The following is a 15,072-nucleotide window of genomic DNA, read 5'->3' as shown; positions in this document are numbered from 1 at the left end:
CAATTTGTGTCAAAATTGTCTCAAAGTTGACAACTTTATTATTTTAAATTGCTTTTTTCGAATTTCCCTCTACTCTGATTTCTCCCCTTTCTCTACTCTAATTTTTGCCAATTACCCCTCAATCCGTAGTCTCTACGGGTGTGTGTGTTGTGTGAAATTGGGAGTCTGTATGGGTGTTTCTTTGCTGTGAGTAGTGAGCAAAGAAAATTGGAGGCCCTCCTCTGTGAATGAAGAATCTCTATATGTATATCTCAGTGTGTGCGTATTGTGAAGGGATGGTGATGGAAGGAGTGATGCAAATTATCTTCTGTGTGTGTGTCTATATTATTAATTGAATTGTTGTTCATGATTGTTATCTAATGATGTTAATGAAAAAAATAAAAAAAATTGGAGAAAAAGGCATTGGGGTTGGAAAGAGAGTCGAAGGAGGAGGAAAAGGGGGGGGGGGGGGGATTTTTATTCTCTCTCTATAAAAATAATACATATATTATTTTTACTTTTTAAAATAAATATATAAAAATAGTATATGTATATAAAAATAGTATATGCGTGAGATTACTTTTTTTTTTTTTTAAAAAAAATTATACTCCTACATGGCACAGACATGGCTCAAATTGGGGCGTGTGTACTTCACTCTCCGCAGTGAGAGTGATATAATTTTTTTAGGGAGGTAAAATATTCACTCTAAAGTTATTAAGGGGGGCATATAATTGTCCGATTAGTTTAGGGTCTAAAGTAAGTTTTGGCCTTAGTTCAGGGGTGATTTGCTGTATTTTCTCATTCAAAATCTAAGCACAACTAATACATATGTATTGTATTTATAGTTCATCCCCAAAAACACGTAGTAGCTTATGTATTATTATCAATAATATGTTTTGGATTAGGTACACATAAGTTTCTTTGACGTTTTTTGCTGATTTGGTTTTGTATTTTGTGCAACATTTTGATCTAGAGGATTTGAGAGAATTGTGATTGGAGGATGTTGATGATGGTAATTCAAATTTGAATTATGAAGTTGTTACTAATTTTTAGGGATTCAAGAAACATATCCCAATCAAAATTCCATTAGTTTCTTTTTAATCTCTTATCATTATTTTTCTTTTTTTACAGGTAATTAATTTGCTAGTTATATATCTGGAAGAGATTTGGTGTAATTATGAAAAAAGTTGGGAGAGAGTGTAATTAGGTGGCAAACTGTTGGGGTTTATGTTATTTGCCCAAAAAATATCTTATTTTTGTTTATTGATTTAACATATTTAAAAATTACAAATCAATCAATCGAAACACGATAGTAGATAAAACCGAATCAAACCGACCGACCCCTAATTTTGGGTGATATCAAGCACCCTAAGGGGTCGTTTGGTAGAGTGTATTAGAAAGTTAATGCATGTATTAGTTTAATGTGTATTAGTAGTACCTTGTTTGGTATATTTTTTTATCCTATGTATAAGTAGTGCTCGCATTAGTTATACATTCTATTGTGTATTGAGATGTGTATTATTAATACTTCAAAATTCAATGGTATTAGTAATGCAATGGATCTAATGCATGCATTAACATGCTTAAAGACACTATTACCCCTCAATTTTTTTTTTTTTTGCATCCTTTTCAACATATATATTGAGGGTATTATGTAATTTTTTTTTTTGAAATTATATAATTCATGTTATTTTTAATACATCGAACCAAACACTGCATAAGAAAAATACAAGCATAACTAATGCAAGTATAACTAATATAAGTATTATTAATACAAGCATTACTAATACACCATATTTTGCATTATTTTTATGAACTCTACCAAATTGCAATCAATTTAGAGGCAAAGTCTAATATTATCAAATCATTCAACAACTTATTTATTTTCTTAATTCTACAATTTTTTCAAAAATAATATAATTTCTTAAATTGATATTGTTAAACTAATAAAGACAAATAGAAATCAAGGATATTTATTAGCCTTAATCCATAAAATAAATTCAGTTAATAATCCCAATATTTTTTTTTGGTCAAATAATCCCAATATTATTACTACAATACAATAATCAAAACTTGTCAAACGCATTTCTCATTTTCTCTTCACATTTCCCTTCCCTCCAAAGTCCACCCCCCACCCGTACCATCACTTATATACTCCCCCACCCCCACCCCCACCCCCAACCCCCCAAACACTACTCACACACAACACACACAGTCGCAGTGACCTCCATTAACGTCTCGCTCGCTCTCGGTAAGTTATCTGAAGCATTTTTTTCTTCTCACTTTCACTGTTCATTTTGCTTCAGTTACTCAATTTCGCCTTCGTTTCAATAAACCCTAGCATCGATTTTTCTGCTATTTTATTTTGATAACAGTGGTACCGGGCCAGCTTTCATGCACCTCTACTAAATTCACTTGATACGTGACACTGCAACAACTTATTAGGTAAACTTTGTTCACCAAGGCTAGGATAGAAGGGAAGAGTTGTCTGCATTTTTTTTTTCTGACAACCGTGGTGTCCGGGGTACGCTTTCGCGTACCCCGACTAAATACACGGTACATTTGCTACCTCTCACCAACAATAGTAGATAGCCGGTAACTTTGTCCACGAAGGCTAGGATATATGGGAAGAGTTTTTTGCTTTTCGTTTTTTTTGATAATCGTGGTGTTTGGCTAGCTTTCACGCGCCTTGACTAAATCCACTGTACACCTGTAACCTCTCACCAACAATAATAGATATTAGGTAACTCTGTCCACCAAGACTAGGACAGAAGGGAAGAAAGCGCATTTTCGGTCTTTTTTGAGAACTGTGGTGTCCGGGGCTAGATTTGCGCACCTCGACTAAATCCACGGAATACCTGCTACCTCCCACCAGCAACTTTGTCCACCAAGTCTAGTACAGGTGGTAAGAATCACCCAATATTTTTTGAGCATCGATTTTATGCTTTTTGAATACTAATAATTCTAATCCCTGTTTGGAAATAGCCTCTCTACCTCCACGAGGCAGAGGTAAGGTCCGCGTACACTCTATCCTCAGACCTCATTTGTGTGATTTCACTGGTATGTTGTTATTGTAACGAGTTGATAGCAAAGGAATTTCAGTATAGGAGCTTCGCTGTGTGTGTATTTTCGTCTTCTAACACTGAAACTCTTTGTCAGGTGATGTATTTTGTCTTCTTCTTACAGGTAATACTACTAATTTTCATAAGAAACGAGTAATATTATTTGACTTTGTGATTGTTTTTTTTTTTTGGAAATTAATTTGTTTTTTCTGTTTGCTGTTTGCTTCTTCAGAGATAGAATAGTCAAAGACTGTCGAAATGTATATAAAACAGGTAATCAATAGTCTATGACCCTAAATTATGTGTTCTTGGAATTTTGTTGATATGTGTTGTTTCCAGTAGATCGATTGTAGTATTGTTCTGTTACTATCTGTTGTTTTGTTAGTCCATATTGTCTCTTGTACTTCTATTATATCTTTTTCTAGACTGTTTTTTGTCTTGAGCCAAGGGTCTTCCGGAAATTGCCTCTCTACCTCTCCTCTCACCTCTGAGGTAGAAACTGCCTCTCTACCTCACCTCTGAGGTAGAAGTACGGACCATGTACATCTCTACCCTCCCCAGACCCCTCTTTGTTGAGATACACGGGGTATTGCTGTTGTTGTTATTATATTACGTGTTTCATAGTGATTTTTGTATTGGGGCATTTCTTCTGTTGTAGGTCATTATCGAAGGGTATAAGAGTTACAAGGAACAAGTAAAGACTGAAGATTTCAGTCCAAAAGTTAACTGTGTTGGTAATGTCATCTATACTCTAGGTATTCTTCATGAATTTTAGCTGTGAAAAGCTGTTTAAAATTTTCTTTTGTGCAGTTGGTGCAAATGGATCTGGCAAGTCTAATTTTTTCCATGGTAGGTTACCCTGAAATTTTCTGGATTATTCATATTTTGATGAGTACGCATTACTTATATATATATATATAAATATTAATATTATTTATTTTGTTCTGCAGCCATCCGTTTCGTCATAAGCGATCTCTTTCACAACCTGCGCAGTGAAGAAAGGCAGGCTTTGCTTCATGTATGTTCTACAATTAAACTTTATAAATTGCAGTAGTTCGTTCCCTTTAATACATTTACAATGTTTGTGATATCTTCCCTTTTTGCCATACAGGAAGGAGCAGGTCACCAAGTATTATCTGCTTTTGTGGAAATTGTATTTGATAATTCAGACAATCGAATGCCGGTAAAATGTTGAACTTGGTATACATACCACTTTATTCCATTTGCTCTGGACAAGCAGTACCATTTGCTGGCATTACTTTCTACTCTGCAGGAGTTGGCTGATATATGGAGTATAATTTTGGCCACTCACTGTTGCATTCCTTCGGCTAGAGTATATAGTGGCCACTCACTGTTGCATTCCTTCGGCTAGAGTATATAGTGGCCACTCACTGTTGCATTCCTTCGTCTAGAGTATATAGAACCATTTGTTTGCAGGAATAGCCTGTGAACTTAAGATGTGATGGCTCTTGTTGGTTCTTGAACTATTCCTTCGTCCATGTTTTGTGCTTGTCAAATGCTAGTTGTTTTATTGGAGTTCTCTTCTTTGTAGTAGGAGGTGTTATTGATATGATAATGGGCCCCATATTTGTGTAAAACTAGTCAAGTTTACGTGCGTTTAGTGTATTGTGTTATAAATTAATAATAAATGTATATAAAAAGAACAAATTACTGTGTGTATGTTATATTATTAAGTACAATAGATAAATAGATGAACCATAAAAGTAGTTCAAAATCCAAATATAATAGGATAATTTATTATACAGATAGATAAATAAATGCATGATATAAATAGATAGAGAGTTTCTATTTTATAAAGATTCTTTTCTATTTTTTTTTAAATTACACAAATTAAGACATTTTAATTTGTCAAGATCCAAAATGAACTCTAAAATTTTATGTATAAAAGTGAGTGTATGTGGGGTCAAACAATTAAAGTTTTTATATAAGAAGCATAAATTATGTTAAATAGAAATATTTTTAAAATAGAAGCATAGGATTTGAGTTTATTATTTTAAGACAAATAAATAAGAAAAAACAATGGGAAAAAGTTCAGAAATATTAGCGTTTGAAAAAGTAACATGGAATGAGATAGTTATATTGGTTCAAATAATTAAGAAAATAATTTAATTTAATAAAGTAAGTATTGCTATAAGTTGGCAAAATTGTAGTAATTGATTTTAGTCAATTTTAAAGTATTACTCAGGAATTTGCATATTGAAATAAAGAAAGATTTAAGAAGCAAAATTTTAAAGTACTAAATATTAGGAGTTCTTAGTTCTTACAAATATATAAAAATTTAATAGCTAAGTTTAATTAATTTCATGTCTAAAAAATTCAATCAACATTTTTAAAGACCTTCGTGCTCTTAATACAAGGTAAAGAAAAATATCATTCTACGCTATTTAGCACAAATATATGCAAGTAATTATAACTACATAGTTCATTTAAATAAAATACTAAAGCATGCTATTAAGTGATGAAAAGGAAATGGAGAAAAGCAATAGCTTAAGTAAAGATGGTGTCTTTGTTTTCCCTAATGGGAGGCAAAGTACCTCTATTGCACTAGCACAATTACTGACTACTTTGATGTGAAGAAAAAATATGATCTTTCAAGACTTCATAAACAAAAGAAGCTACAGATCGCAAATGTATTGAAATAACGGGTGAGTTAAACGCTGAAATTTGAATTCAAAGTTATTGTTATTTAATAATACATTAAAACATAGTAATGAATAAAACAAAGGAGAACATGAATGATAGTTTAAAATCATGAGCATGGCGATAACCGACCAATTTTCAAGTGTTCTATTGGATATCATGTATCAATTCCCAATGTAGGCGTAATATTTGAGGAAAAAATAAGCCGTAATAACTGCACAACCAATAATAAATAAAGTTATTTTTTAATAAACAATTCATATTATGAAAGGATATTAAATTACATGTAGAGGAATGATATCTCGTACCTGATGCAACGGTGCATGATTCAAATCCCTGGAACTTTAATTGGAAGATTGGTTGATATCGAAAGCCTATAGAATTTACGTAATTAGGATAAATTAATATGTATATTTGCAAATTTTGCTTTCAATATCAAATACGAATAGGAAAAAGGATCAATTTAATAAAGTTGCTAAGCCTAAATGTGCTAAGATATTGAATAAGGATATTGACCTGACGATCAAGAGCAGAGGGAGGCAATATAACTGAAAAATATAAAGAAAAAAAAACATAAAAAGAAAAAAATAACTATTGATTATACTTAATTACTTTTGTCTCCATTTTTGTGTAGACGAGTGAAAAAATGGAACGCCACATTTCTTATGGTGTGTTTAATATGAAAGAGTATACCATATATTTTTTTCTTACCGTATATTTTTGGACTCTTTAATTTTTAAAATATATTTTTTTCTTACCATATATTTTTGGACTACTTATTAATCTCCCCCTTTTATTAAAAGGGGACGAGCGCAAAAGAACCATAAGGTCCATTAGGGCTTTATGTGCAGAACACAAATAAAATGTGGGCTTAATAAATTGACTTTTTGTTTACAAAAAGTGAAATACCAATTTTTTAGTGTCGCCTCTTTAGGAAATACTCATTCGCAAGGAAATGTTTGTCTTGGAGCCTTAATAACGTCACTAAGCGCACATTAAGCGTGACAAAGTTCTCAACATGTTTTGAGTCTCGCTTCAGGGCTTAAGTGCATTTTAAGCACACCTTTGACAACACTAAATTCTTCTAATTTGTCTTACCATATATTTCTTCTTACTCTATATTTTTGAACTCCTTATTTTTAAATTAGATTTTCTCTAACCATATATTTTAGGACTCCTTAATTTTAAATGTTATAAAGATACAACAACAATAATAACAAACCCAGTATATTCCCACCTAGTGGGGTCTGGGGAGGGTAGAATGTACGCAGTCCATACCACTACCTGTAAAGAAGTAGAGAGGCTGTTTCCGATAGACCCCCGGCTCAAGACGCAGGACAATATATAAAAATATTCAAAGCATGAAACATGATAAAACTAACATAGCTACAACATCCACAAAAATAATGTACATTACCAAACAAAAGACACCAAAATCCTCCTAACTACGGACTACGATTCATACCCCCACCTTATCCCTCTATCCTAGTAGTTTTTCTCCAAACCTTCCTATCCAGGGTCATGTCTTCAGTGAGATGTAATTGCTCCATGTCACGTCTAATCACTTCTCTCCAGTATTTCTTCGGTCTACCCTTACCCGGCTTGAAACCATCTAACGCTAGTCTTTCACACCTTCGAACTGGGGCATTCCTGCCCCTCCTCATCACATGACCAAACCATCTCAACCTCACTTCCCGCAGTTTTTTCTCCACCGATACCACTCCCACCTTCTCCCGAATAATCTCATTCCTAACCCTGTCAGCCCTTGTAAGACCACACATCCAACGCAACATCCTTATTTCCGCCACCTTCAACTTTTGGGTACGGGAAGCCTTAACTGGCCAACACTCCGCTCCATACAACATAGCCGGCCGGACTGCAACTCTGTAGAATTTGCCTTTAAGCTTGGGAGACACCTTCTTATCGCATAAAATCCCCGAAGCGAGCCTCCATTTCATCCAACCTGCCTCAATACGGTGCGAGACATCCTCATCAATCTCTCCATTTCCTTGGATCGTAGACCCAAGATACTTACAACTATCCCTCTTGCAAACTGTCTGAGAGTCCAACTTCACCACCACCTCCTCCTCTTGCCTCGAGTCACTAAACTTGCACTCCAAATAATCTATCTTGGTCCTACTCAATCTGAAACCTTTAGACTCCAGAATTTGTCTCCAAACCTCCAGCTTATCATTAACACCTTGCCGCGACTCATAATTGAATAATAATTGAGAAAAAATAGTAAATGGCAATTTCATCTATTATAGAGTATTTTAATATATGTCAAAAAGTTTAATCAACATTTCTAAGGACCTTCATGCCTTTATTATAATATAAATAATCGGAAGATTGGTAATTTCTGTTATGTCTTGAAACTCTGTAGTTCCTGTGATTTTTCCTTTGTTGGAACAGGGATGAAAGGCATGTTATGGTTACTTCATTATTCGACTTCTTTGTGGATGTTGAAACAGTGGTATACCTTTTGGCAGGTTGATAAGGAGGAAGTGCGGCTGAGAAGAACAATCGGTCTCAAGAAGGATGAGTATTTCTTGGATGGGAAACATATCACGTAAGTATTTTAAGAATGTTGTTCATCCCTCCTGACTTCTTTGCCTCTGCTGTCAGCTGTGTGATAGGATCTTTTGTTATTTTGCAGGAAGACAGAGGTCCAAAATTTGCTGGAAAGTGCTGGGTTCTCTCGTTCCAATCCCTATTATGTTGTGCAGCAGGGAAAGGTACGTTAGTATTGTTTTTCATCAAAAGGTACATTAATATTGTTTTTCCGCTTCTCGTTCATGTCCTATATTCTCCTCATTTTCTCTTGCAGATAGCATCATTGACGTTAATGAAAGATTCAGAACGACTTGATCTGCTCAAGGAAATTGGAGGGACACGTGTTTATGAGGAGAGGCGGCGAGAAAGTTTAAAAATCATGCAGGAAACTGGCACGTTATTATCGAAATTTATGCTTCTTGAATATCAATGATGTTTTGCTAACATTTTTGATAATCAGGTAACAAGAGAAAGCAAATTATTCAAGTTGTACAATACTTGGACGAGAGATTGAATGAGCTTGAACAAGAGAAGGAGGAACTCAAAAAGTATCAACAGCTTGACAAGCAGCGTAAATCACTGGAATATACGATTTATGACAAAGAACTTCATGATGCACGCCAGAAATTGAATGAGGTAAGAACACAAATAGCATAGTTGAAAGACAATGCAAAAATTTGCTCTTGGAGTTCCAACGTCAGTGTTCTTTGAGTTTTCCTTAACTGGGTTTTAATTGTAAGTCATAATTACCTACCAATAAAATAAAATAAAAATTGTGAGTAATAGTTTAGAAAATGGTACACTTAGAACCAGAGATATTAAATATTGCTTCTAGTGCACGTATGATGAGAGTGAGCAAAGACTGATTTTCTCATTAATTTCATGGACATCTGCATTATTCCTGTTAATTTTTTGTTTTGGTGTTCATAAACCTGAACGTTGTTGAAACTGTTCTTTAAGTATTCCTCCTGTCATATTATTCTAAATGCCAGATTACCCATAATATCTTGTATTCTTTTTCTTTTAGATGCTTTTGAGGTTCCTTTCGATAAGGCTCAGTTTTGTTAGTTTATTTGGATGCTAGAAATGTGGCTTGGGAGAACTGCTCCCTATTGTATTTGTGATCTTGTCAAGGGGAACTTGAGTGTTCCTTGATGGTGAAGGCTCTTGTCAATAATAACAGATCATACTTAAGATAATTGTGATACATGCAATTACCTGTTATGGGTCTCTCTATTTTGCTGTGGCTGTCTTTGACCCTGCTTCTTGTCTGTATTTGCTTAGCTAACGGTCATACAGACGGGACTTTGATTGGTTGTGATCTATCTGTCTACTTGGCTATGCAGAAATATAGCTTATTGTACAATTACGTTCATCAATTGCAGGTAGAAGAGGCTCGGAACAAAGTTTCCGAGAACTCTACTAAGATGTATGAGAGTGTGCTGGAGGCTCATGAAAAGTCCAAGGAGCTGGAGAAGCTGTCCAAAGATCTGACAAAAGAAATTCAAATTTTCAGCAAGGAGAAAGAAGCAGCAGAGAAACAGCGGACAGAGGCTATTAGAAAGCGAGCGAAGCTTGATCTCGATTACAAAGACCTTCAAGAGAAGATGTCTACGAATATTAAAGCTAAAGTACTCTTTATTGCATGGCAATTAATTGATCTTCCCAATTGCAAGATTATAATGTCAAACTAGTTATAGGGATAAACTTTTTATTTTATACCTTCTGTATTCAGGATGATGCACAGAAACAACTCATGCTTCTGGAGAGAGAAGTTCAGGAAACAAAGAACGCACTCAATGATATCAAACCTTTGTATGAGAAACAAGTAAAAGAGGAGGAGGACATCAAGAGAGGGTATGTCAATTGTATAAGGCACATTTTTTTTTTCTCAAGCTTAGAATGTGACAGACAAAATTTCAGAAATTAGAATAAAGCATTGACCTTTTATTTTGCCACCAGAAAGAGTTTTGGTCGTCGAGCATATGAGATTTCAAGAAAGCTATGTTTTATGGATCATGTACTCCTTAAACTGTTTCATCAGGGACAAAAAGAAAAATAATAAATGTCCATTTGCTAATTTCTTGCTGTTTTCTTTTGATACATACCTTTCTGCATAAGTAAAATCTTACTTGTACCTTCTTGCTTAATGGCTGATGTTAATTTCATATAGCTCTATGTGAACCAAAGATGCAAGATATTTGGTCAAGTTGTTTCATAATATGTGATTGTGTCTTGTATTTTGTTCCCTTTTTTTTTGCCCTTTATACTGGTTGTTATTATAGATTTGACAATCCTGGTGTCTTAAATAGGATTATGGATCGTGAAAAGAGACTTAGCATACTTTATCAGAAACAAGGCCGTGCCACACAATTTGCGAGCAAAGCTGCTCGAGATAAATGGCTTCAGAAAGAAATTGATGAATATGAGCGAGTTTTATCTTCAAACTTAATGCAGGTAATATTCCTTGTTAAAATTCTTAGCTGCTTTCTTATTCTTCAAGCTTTTGATTTATGAATGGTTAAGGACTCTGTATTACATGCTGTATATAAAGTTTCTACTCTCTTTGGTGGCTGTCCATCAACATATGCCTTATATATATTCTTCTTGATGCAATGCATTTGCAAATAGTAATTTGCAAATAGTAAGATAAAAAGCTTATGATCAGTGAAGTATATGCAAATGCACCAATTTTAGAATGTGGGCAAAATGCATATGAGTGCTGGGTAAAGATGAAAAATGTTAGGCTTTCATTTTCTTATGGTTCCAGGCCAGAAAGATGAGGAATTCTTTTCGGTAAAAGTGTACCCGAAGGATGGGCATTGGCCGAAGACACGAAGAGTAGTGGGGCGCTTAGCTGTGGAAATTTCTTGTTTCTGTTGTAGTCCACTACAATATTGGTTTGATTTTGCAAATAAATTGATTGCAAACTGTAGGTCCTTATGGTTTGGCCAAAAGTAATGGAGAACATAAAGGAATTTAGGGATTGAGTATATAATAACTATGCTTCCATCCCAGACAAGCTAGGGTCGGCTATATGAATCCTCATTGATCATGTTTCTTGGTTTAAAGTCATCTCTATCCAACAACAAGTATGCTTGTGTGCCAAACAAGTTGAGGTCTGCTAAATGGAGTCCTTAAGTCGTCAATTACTTTGATAATTGTGGTTTCATTTTGGTTTAGTGTTTGGTAGGATTTATCTTGGAAATATGTTTTCTTCACAAGTATTTTTTTTGGAAATACATCTTGAGAACATGTATCTAAAATTATTCTGTGTTTGATTTAAAATTGTGTTTAGACTATCTTGGTTTTCCACAGAATAACTGCTTGATTTAGGTTGTTTTTAGAAATCAAATAGATTTAGTTAGGAGAACTGAGTTCCAGTTGGTTATTGTTTTTGAAAACCAATATAATTTGTTATTATGAAAACTGAATTTGTCCTCTAATGTGAACAAGTTTGTTTTCTGCTTTGGGAATAATTTTTCAAATATAATTTGATACCAATTTGCAATTATCAGGCTTTTTAGCTAATGAACAATCAGGAGGATATATTGAGTATATATACTATTTACTCTTAACAAGTTTAAATTTTTGGCATAGTTGGACATATATGCAATGTGGATCAACAAATTAGAGCAAGCAGGTGTCTTAACTTCAAGTTAGATGCCACCAACAATTAGTTATTTAACATGCTTGGTCTTTGAAAGCAAGAATATGTGCTGCTAGGTATTGATATACTAAGGAGCTTAGCTGGCTGAAATAACTATTTCCACCATCAAAGCTTTAAAACTTTCACATGAGGTGAGACTCGTAATGGCATGATTCAGCTGGTAATCATGTAGCTTGTAAAAGATATAATTCTCCATGCAAGATGTTAACCTCTAAAGTACCTTCTAATAAAAAAGTAAACCTCTAAAGTTTCCTGCATATGCTGACAAAGACATTTCTTTTTTGGTTGAGAATAAAGACTGTGATACCATTGTTGGAACAAGCTACAGAGACCATAGAATGTTCTTTAGGTGATTATAGAATCTACCGTTCAAAGTACTGCTGTAGCAAATTCATTCATATGAATATTTTACAAGAACAGTTTTGGCTCCTTTTTATGTATGACAGCTGCGATGTTTGACTGTCTATTGATTCTAGACCTGCAGATAAATTCAGGCAGATTCACTTTCTAAGTGTCTTCTTTTTATGCTTAGCATCTTGATAAAAAAATGCTTAGCATAATAGGTTTCTTCCGAAATACCTAAATATTTTGACCTTCTTACCTTTTTTTTTTGTTAAACAAAGAAGACTTTATAGTGCATCATAGTACAGTTATTATATCTACTGGGCACAACAGGCACTATTATAGAGAGTACACGGATATCTGCTTTCATCAACTGCCTAACAAACACTGGTGGATCCGTCCAAGTTACGAAAAGTCTAGTTAGTGATAGCTTATGCCCCTCCTTCGCTAGTTTATCTGCAACTTTGTTGGAGATTCTCGCTTCATGCTGCATCCGAGGGATCCCAGGCTGAGGAGAAAAGCCCTGCAGGAGTAGACCAAATTATTAGTTTTGTCTGTTGGATGATCCAGAGTATTGATTACCTCCATTGAGTCTGTACTTATCTCCAGCTGCTGTACATGCATGTCATTAACAATAACGAGGCTAAGTTCAGCTTCTAAAGGTGAGGTAACATTAATTTTAGCACTAAAACCCTTAACCCATCTTCCACTGTTGTCACGGAAAACCCTACCTGCTCCTCCAGCCCCTGTTGTGGTCATAGGACCCATCAATGTTAAGTTTAAGACCTGCACTAGGCTTCACCCAGGATGCTTGACTATTAGAAGTAAGTGTGACATTAGGAGACGACAAGTCTATTTCTTTAGCTGGGCCCTTCTTAGATGTGCGAACTGGATCCCATTTTGTGGATGTGACAACATCATCAATATTACGGGAGAGCACTTCCATACACAAGATGAAAATGTACGGAGATACAGGATCACCTTGGCAAATACCCCTAATAGGCTTAAAAAAATCAGTTCTAGAACCATTAATTAGTACGGCAGTGGTAGTAGAACATATGCAAGACATGATAAGGTTGACAAGGTTTGAAGGAAGGTTGACGTAAATGAGGGTAGTACGGATAAAGGACCATTCAAGCTTGTCAAAGGCTTTTTTTAAGTCAATTTTCATTAGGAAATGACCAGTTTTGCCTTTAGCTTTCCTAAAGAAATGTATAATTTCTTGTACAATAATCTCATTATCTGCAGCCTGCCTATTTTTAAGGAAGTTGGATTGGCATGACCCAACAACTTTATCCATTAGTGGTCGTAATCTACGGGCAATGAGCTTAGTGATGATTTTATAGGAAGTATTACAGAGACTAATAGGGCGGTAATTTTTAATGATAGAAGCGTTATTACATTTGGGGATGAGACATGTGCGTCTGGTTGATCTCTTCGGGGATACGTTTGTTCCTAAAAGTCTCAGTACAAAGGCGAATAACCAAAGTTCCTACAAGGTGCCAGTAATTTTGATAAAAGAAGGGATGAAGACCGTCCGGACCAGGGGTTTTGTGGGGATGTAAAGAAAAGACAGTGTCCTTTATCTCTTTTTCTGAAAGAGCCCTGGACAGGTCAGACTTGTCCTTATTGCTGAGGCAAGCTGCCACAACCTTTATTGAAATTGTTAGAATATGAGTAGGAATATGAATAGGAATAGGAATAACATATAAAATCCTACTTGGAAAGGAATTGTAATGTAGTGTCCTATTAGGAAAAGGATTGGAATGTCGTATCTATAAATAGGGCCTCAATGTAATTATGTAGTTACAACAATTCAATAATATTCTTATATTTCTTCACATGGTTTCGGAGCCAGACTCATCCCAAATCTTTGTTCACCGATGTTGGGCCCCCATATTATATTATCCACGCTCCAGTTAACGAGGCTTGAGTATGCGGGGAGTGTTAAGTATCCCATATCGAAAAGGAATTGGTAATTAATCTCCTTATATGGATTTGGGCAATCCTCCTTTCATAAGCTAGCTTTTGAGGTTGAGTTAGGCCTAAGATCCATTCTTTACATGGTATCAGAGCCTTTACTATCTTGGTAGAGAATCAAAAAGTTTCCGCTGTCGATGGGTGGCTATAACCCATATATGTCGCCCGTCCCGCCAATGATCATGTTAGCAAAAGTTAGGCCACCACAATTCTTTCCCCTACTTTCTCATATCTAATTTGTGTAGCACCATGCATCTTTCTGGTGACTACTTTTTCATATCAGATTTGTGTAGCACCGTGTATCTCTCCGGACTACTCATATTTAATTTGCGTAGTACCGTGCATTTTTTTCGATTACTTTCTCATATCCGAGTTGCATCGCACCGTGCATCTTTCTAGTGACTTCTTAGCTCTGATGTGTGTAGCTCCATGCGTCTTGATGATGACTCCTCAAATCCAATTTGCGTAGGGTCGTGCCATTTTCCGAGCTTACCCATATAAGTTCTTTTTTTCATTAGGGTCGTGCCGTCATTCCGACCTTACACATATAATTTTTCTTTTTCAGTAGGATCGTGCCGTCATTTTGATCCTACCATATAATTTCTATTTTTCAGTAGGATCATGTCGTCATTCCAACCCTACCCATATAATTTGTATTTTTCAGTAGGATCGTGTGATCATTTCGACTCTACCCATATAATTTCTATTTCTTAGTAAGATTGTGTTATCATTTCAACCTACCCATATAATTCTCTTTCTATCCTACCCATATAATTTTTTCTCAGATGGTGACCATTTTTCAACCATCAAATCTAATAATCTAGT

At 35.0% G+C, this 15,072-nt stretch overlaps 1 protein-coding gene across 4 annotated transcripts; it reads left to right on the top strand.

The window, feature by feature from the left end:
• Positions 1-2,097: 2,097 nt before the first annotated feature.
• On the top strand, positions 2,098-10,787 carry LOC107853953 (structural maintenance of chromosomes protein 3-like). Of its 4 annotated transcripts, XM_047403511.1 has the most exons (15): positions 2,098-2,230; positions 2,355-2,424; positions 3,139-3,165; positions 3,274-3,314; positions 3,700-3,775; positions 3,852-3,890; positions 3,992-4,059; positions 4,153-4,224; positions 8,192-8,271; positions 8,359-8,437; positions 8,530-8,647; positions 8,716-8,891; positions 9,641-9,886; positions 9,991-10,112; positions 10,568-10,787. In XM_047403511.1, the coding sequence occupies exons 4-15, from the start codon at positions 3,300-3,302 to the stop codon at positions 10,770-10,772; spliced, it is 1,296 nt and encodes a 431-aa protein (XP_047259467.1). In that variant the 5' UTR covers positions 2,098-2,230; positions 2,355-2,424; positions 3,139-3,165; positions 3,274-3,299; the 3' UTR covers positions 10,773-10,787. The 4 variants fall into 4 exon arrangements, with proteins under 4 accessions (XP_047259467.1, XP_047259464.1, XP_047259466.1 ...); XM_047403508.1 differs by lacking the exon at positions 3,274-3,314; XM_047403510.1 differs by lacking the exon at positions 2,355-2,424 and having other exon boundaries at positions 2,116-2,230.
• Positions 10,788-15,072: the final 4,285 nt, after the last annotated feature.

The sequence above is a fragment of the Capsicum annuum genome, unplaced genomic scaffold (assembly GCF_002878395.1).
Source record: "Capsicum annuum cultivar UCD-10X-F1 unplaced genomic scaffold, UCD10Xv1.1 ctg4355, whole genome shotgun sequence".
Taxonomy (NCBI): domain Eukaryota; kingdom Viridiplantae; phylum Streptophyta; class Magnoliopsida; order Solanales; family Solanaceae; genus Capsicum; species Capsicum annuum.
This window is presented reverse-complemented; position numbering and strand designations above follow the sequence as displayed.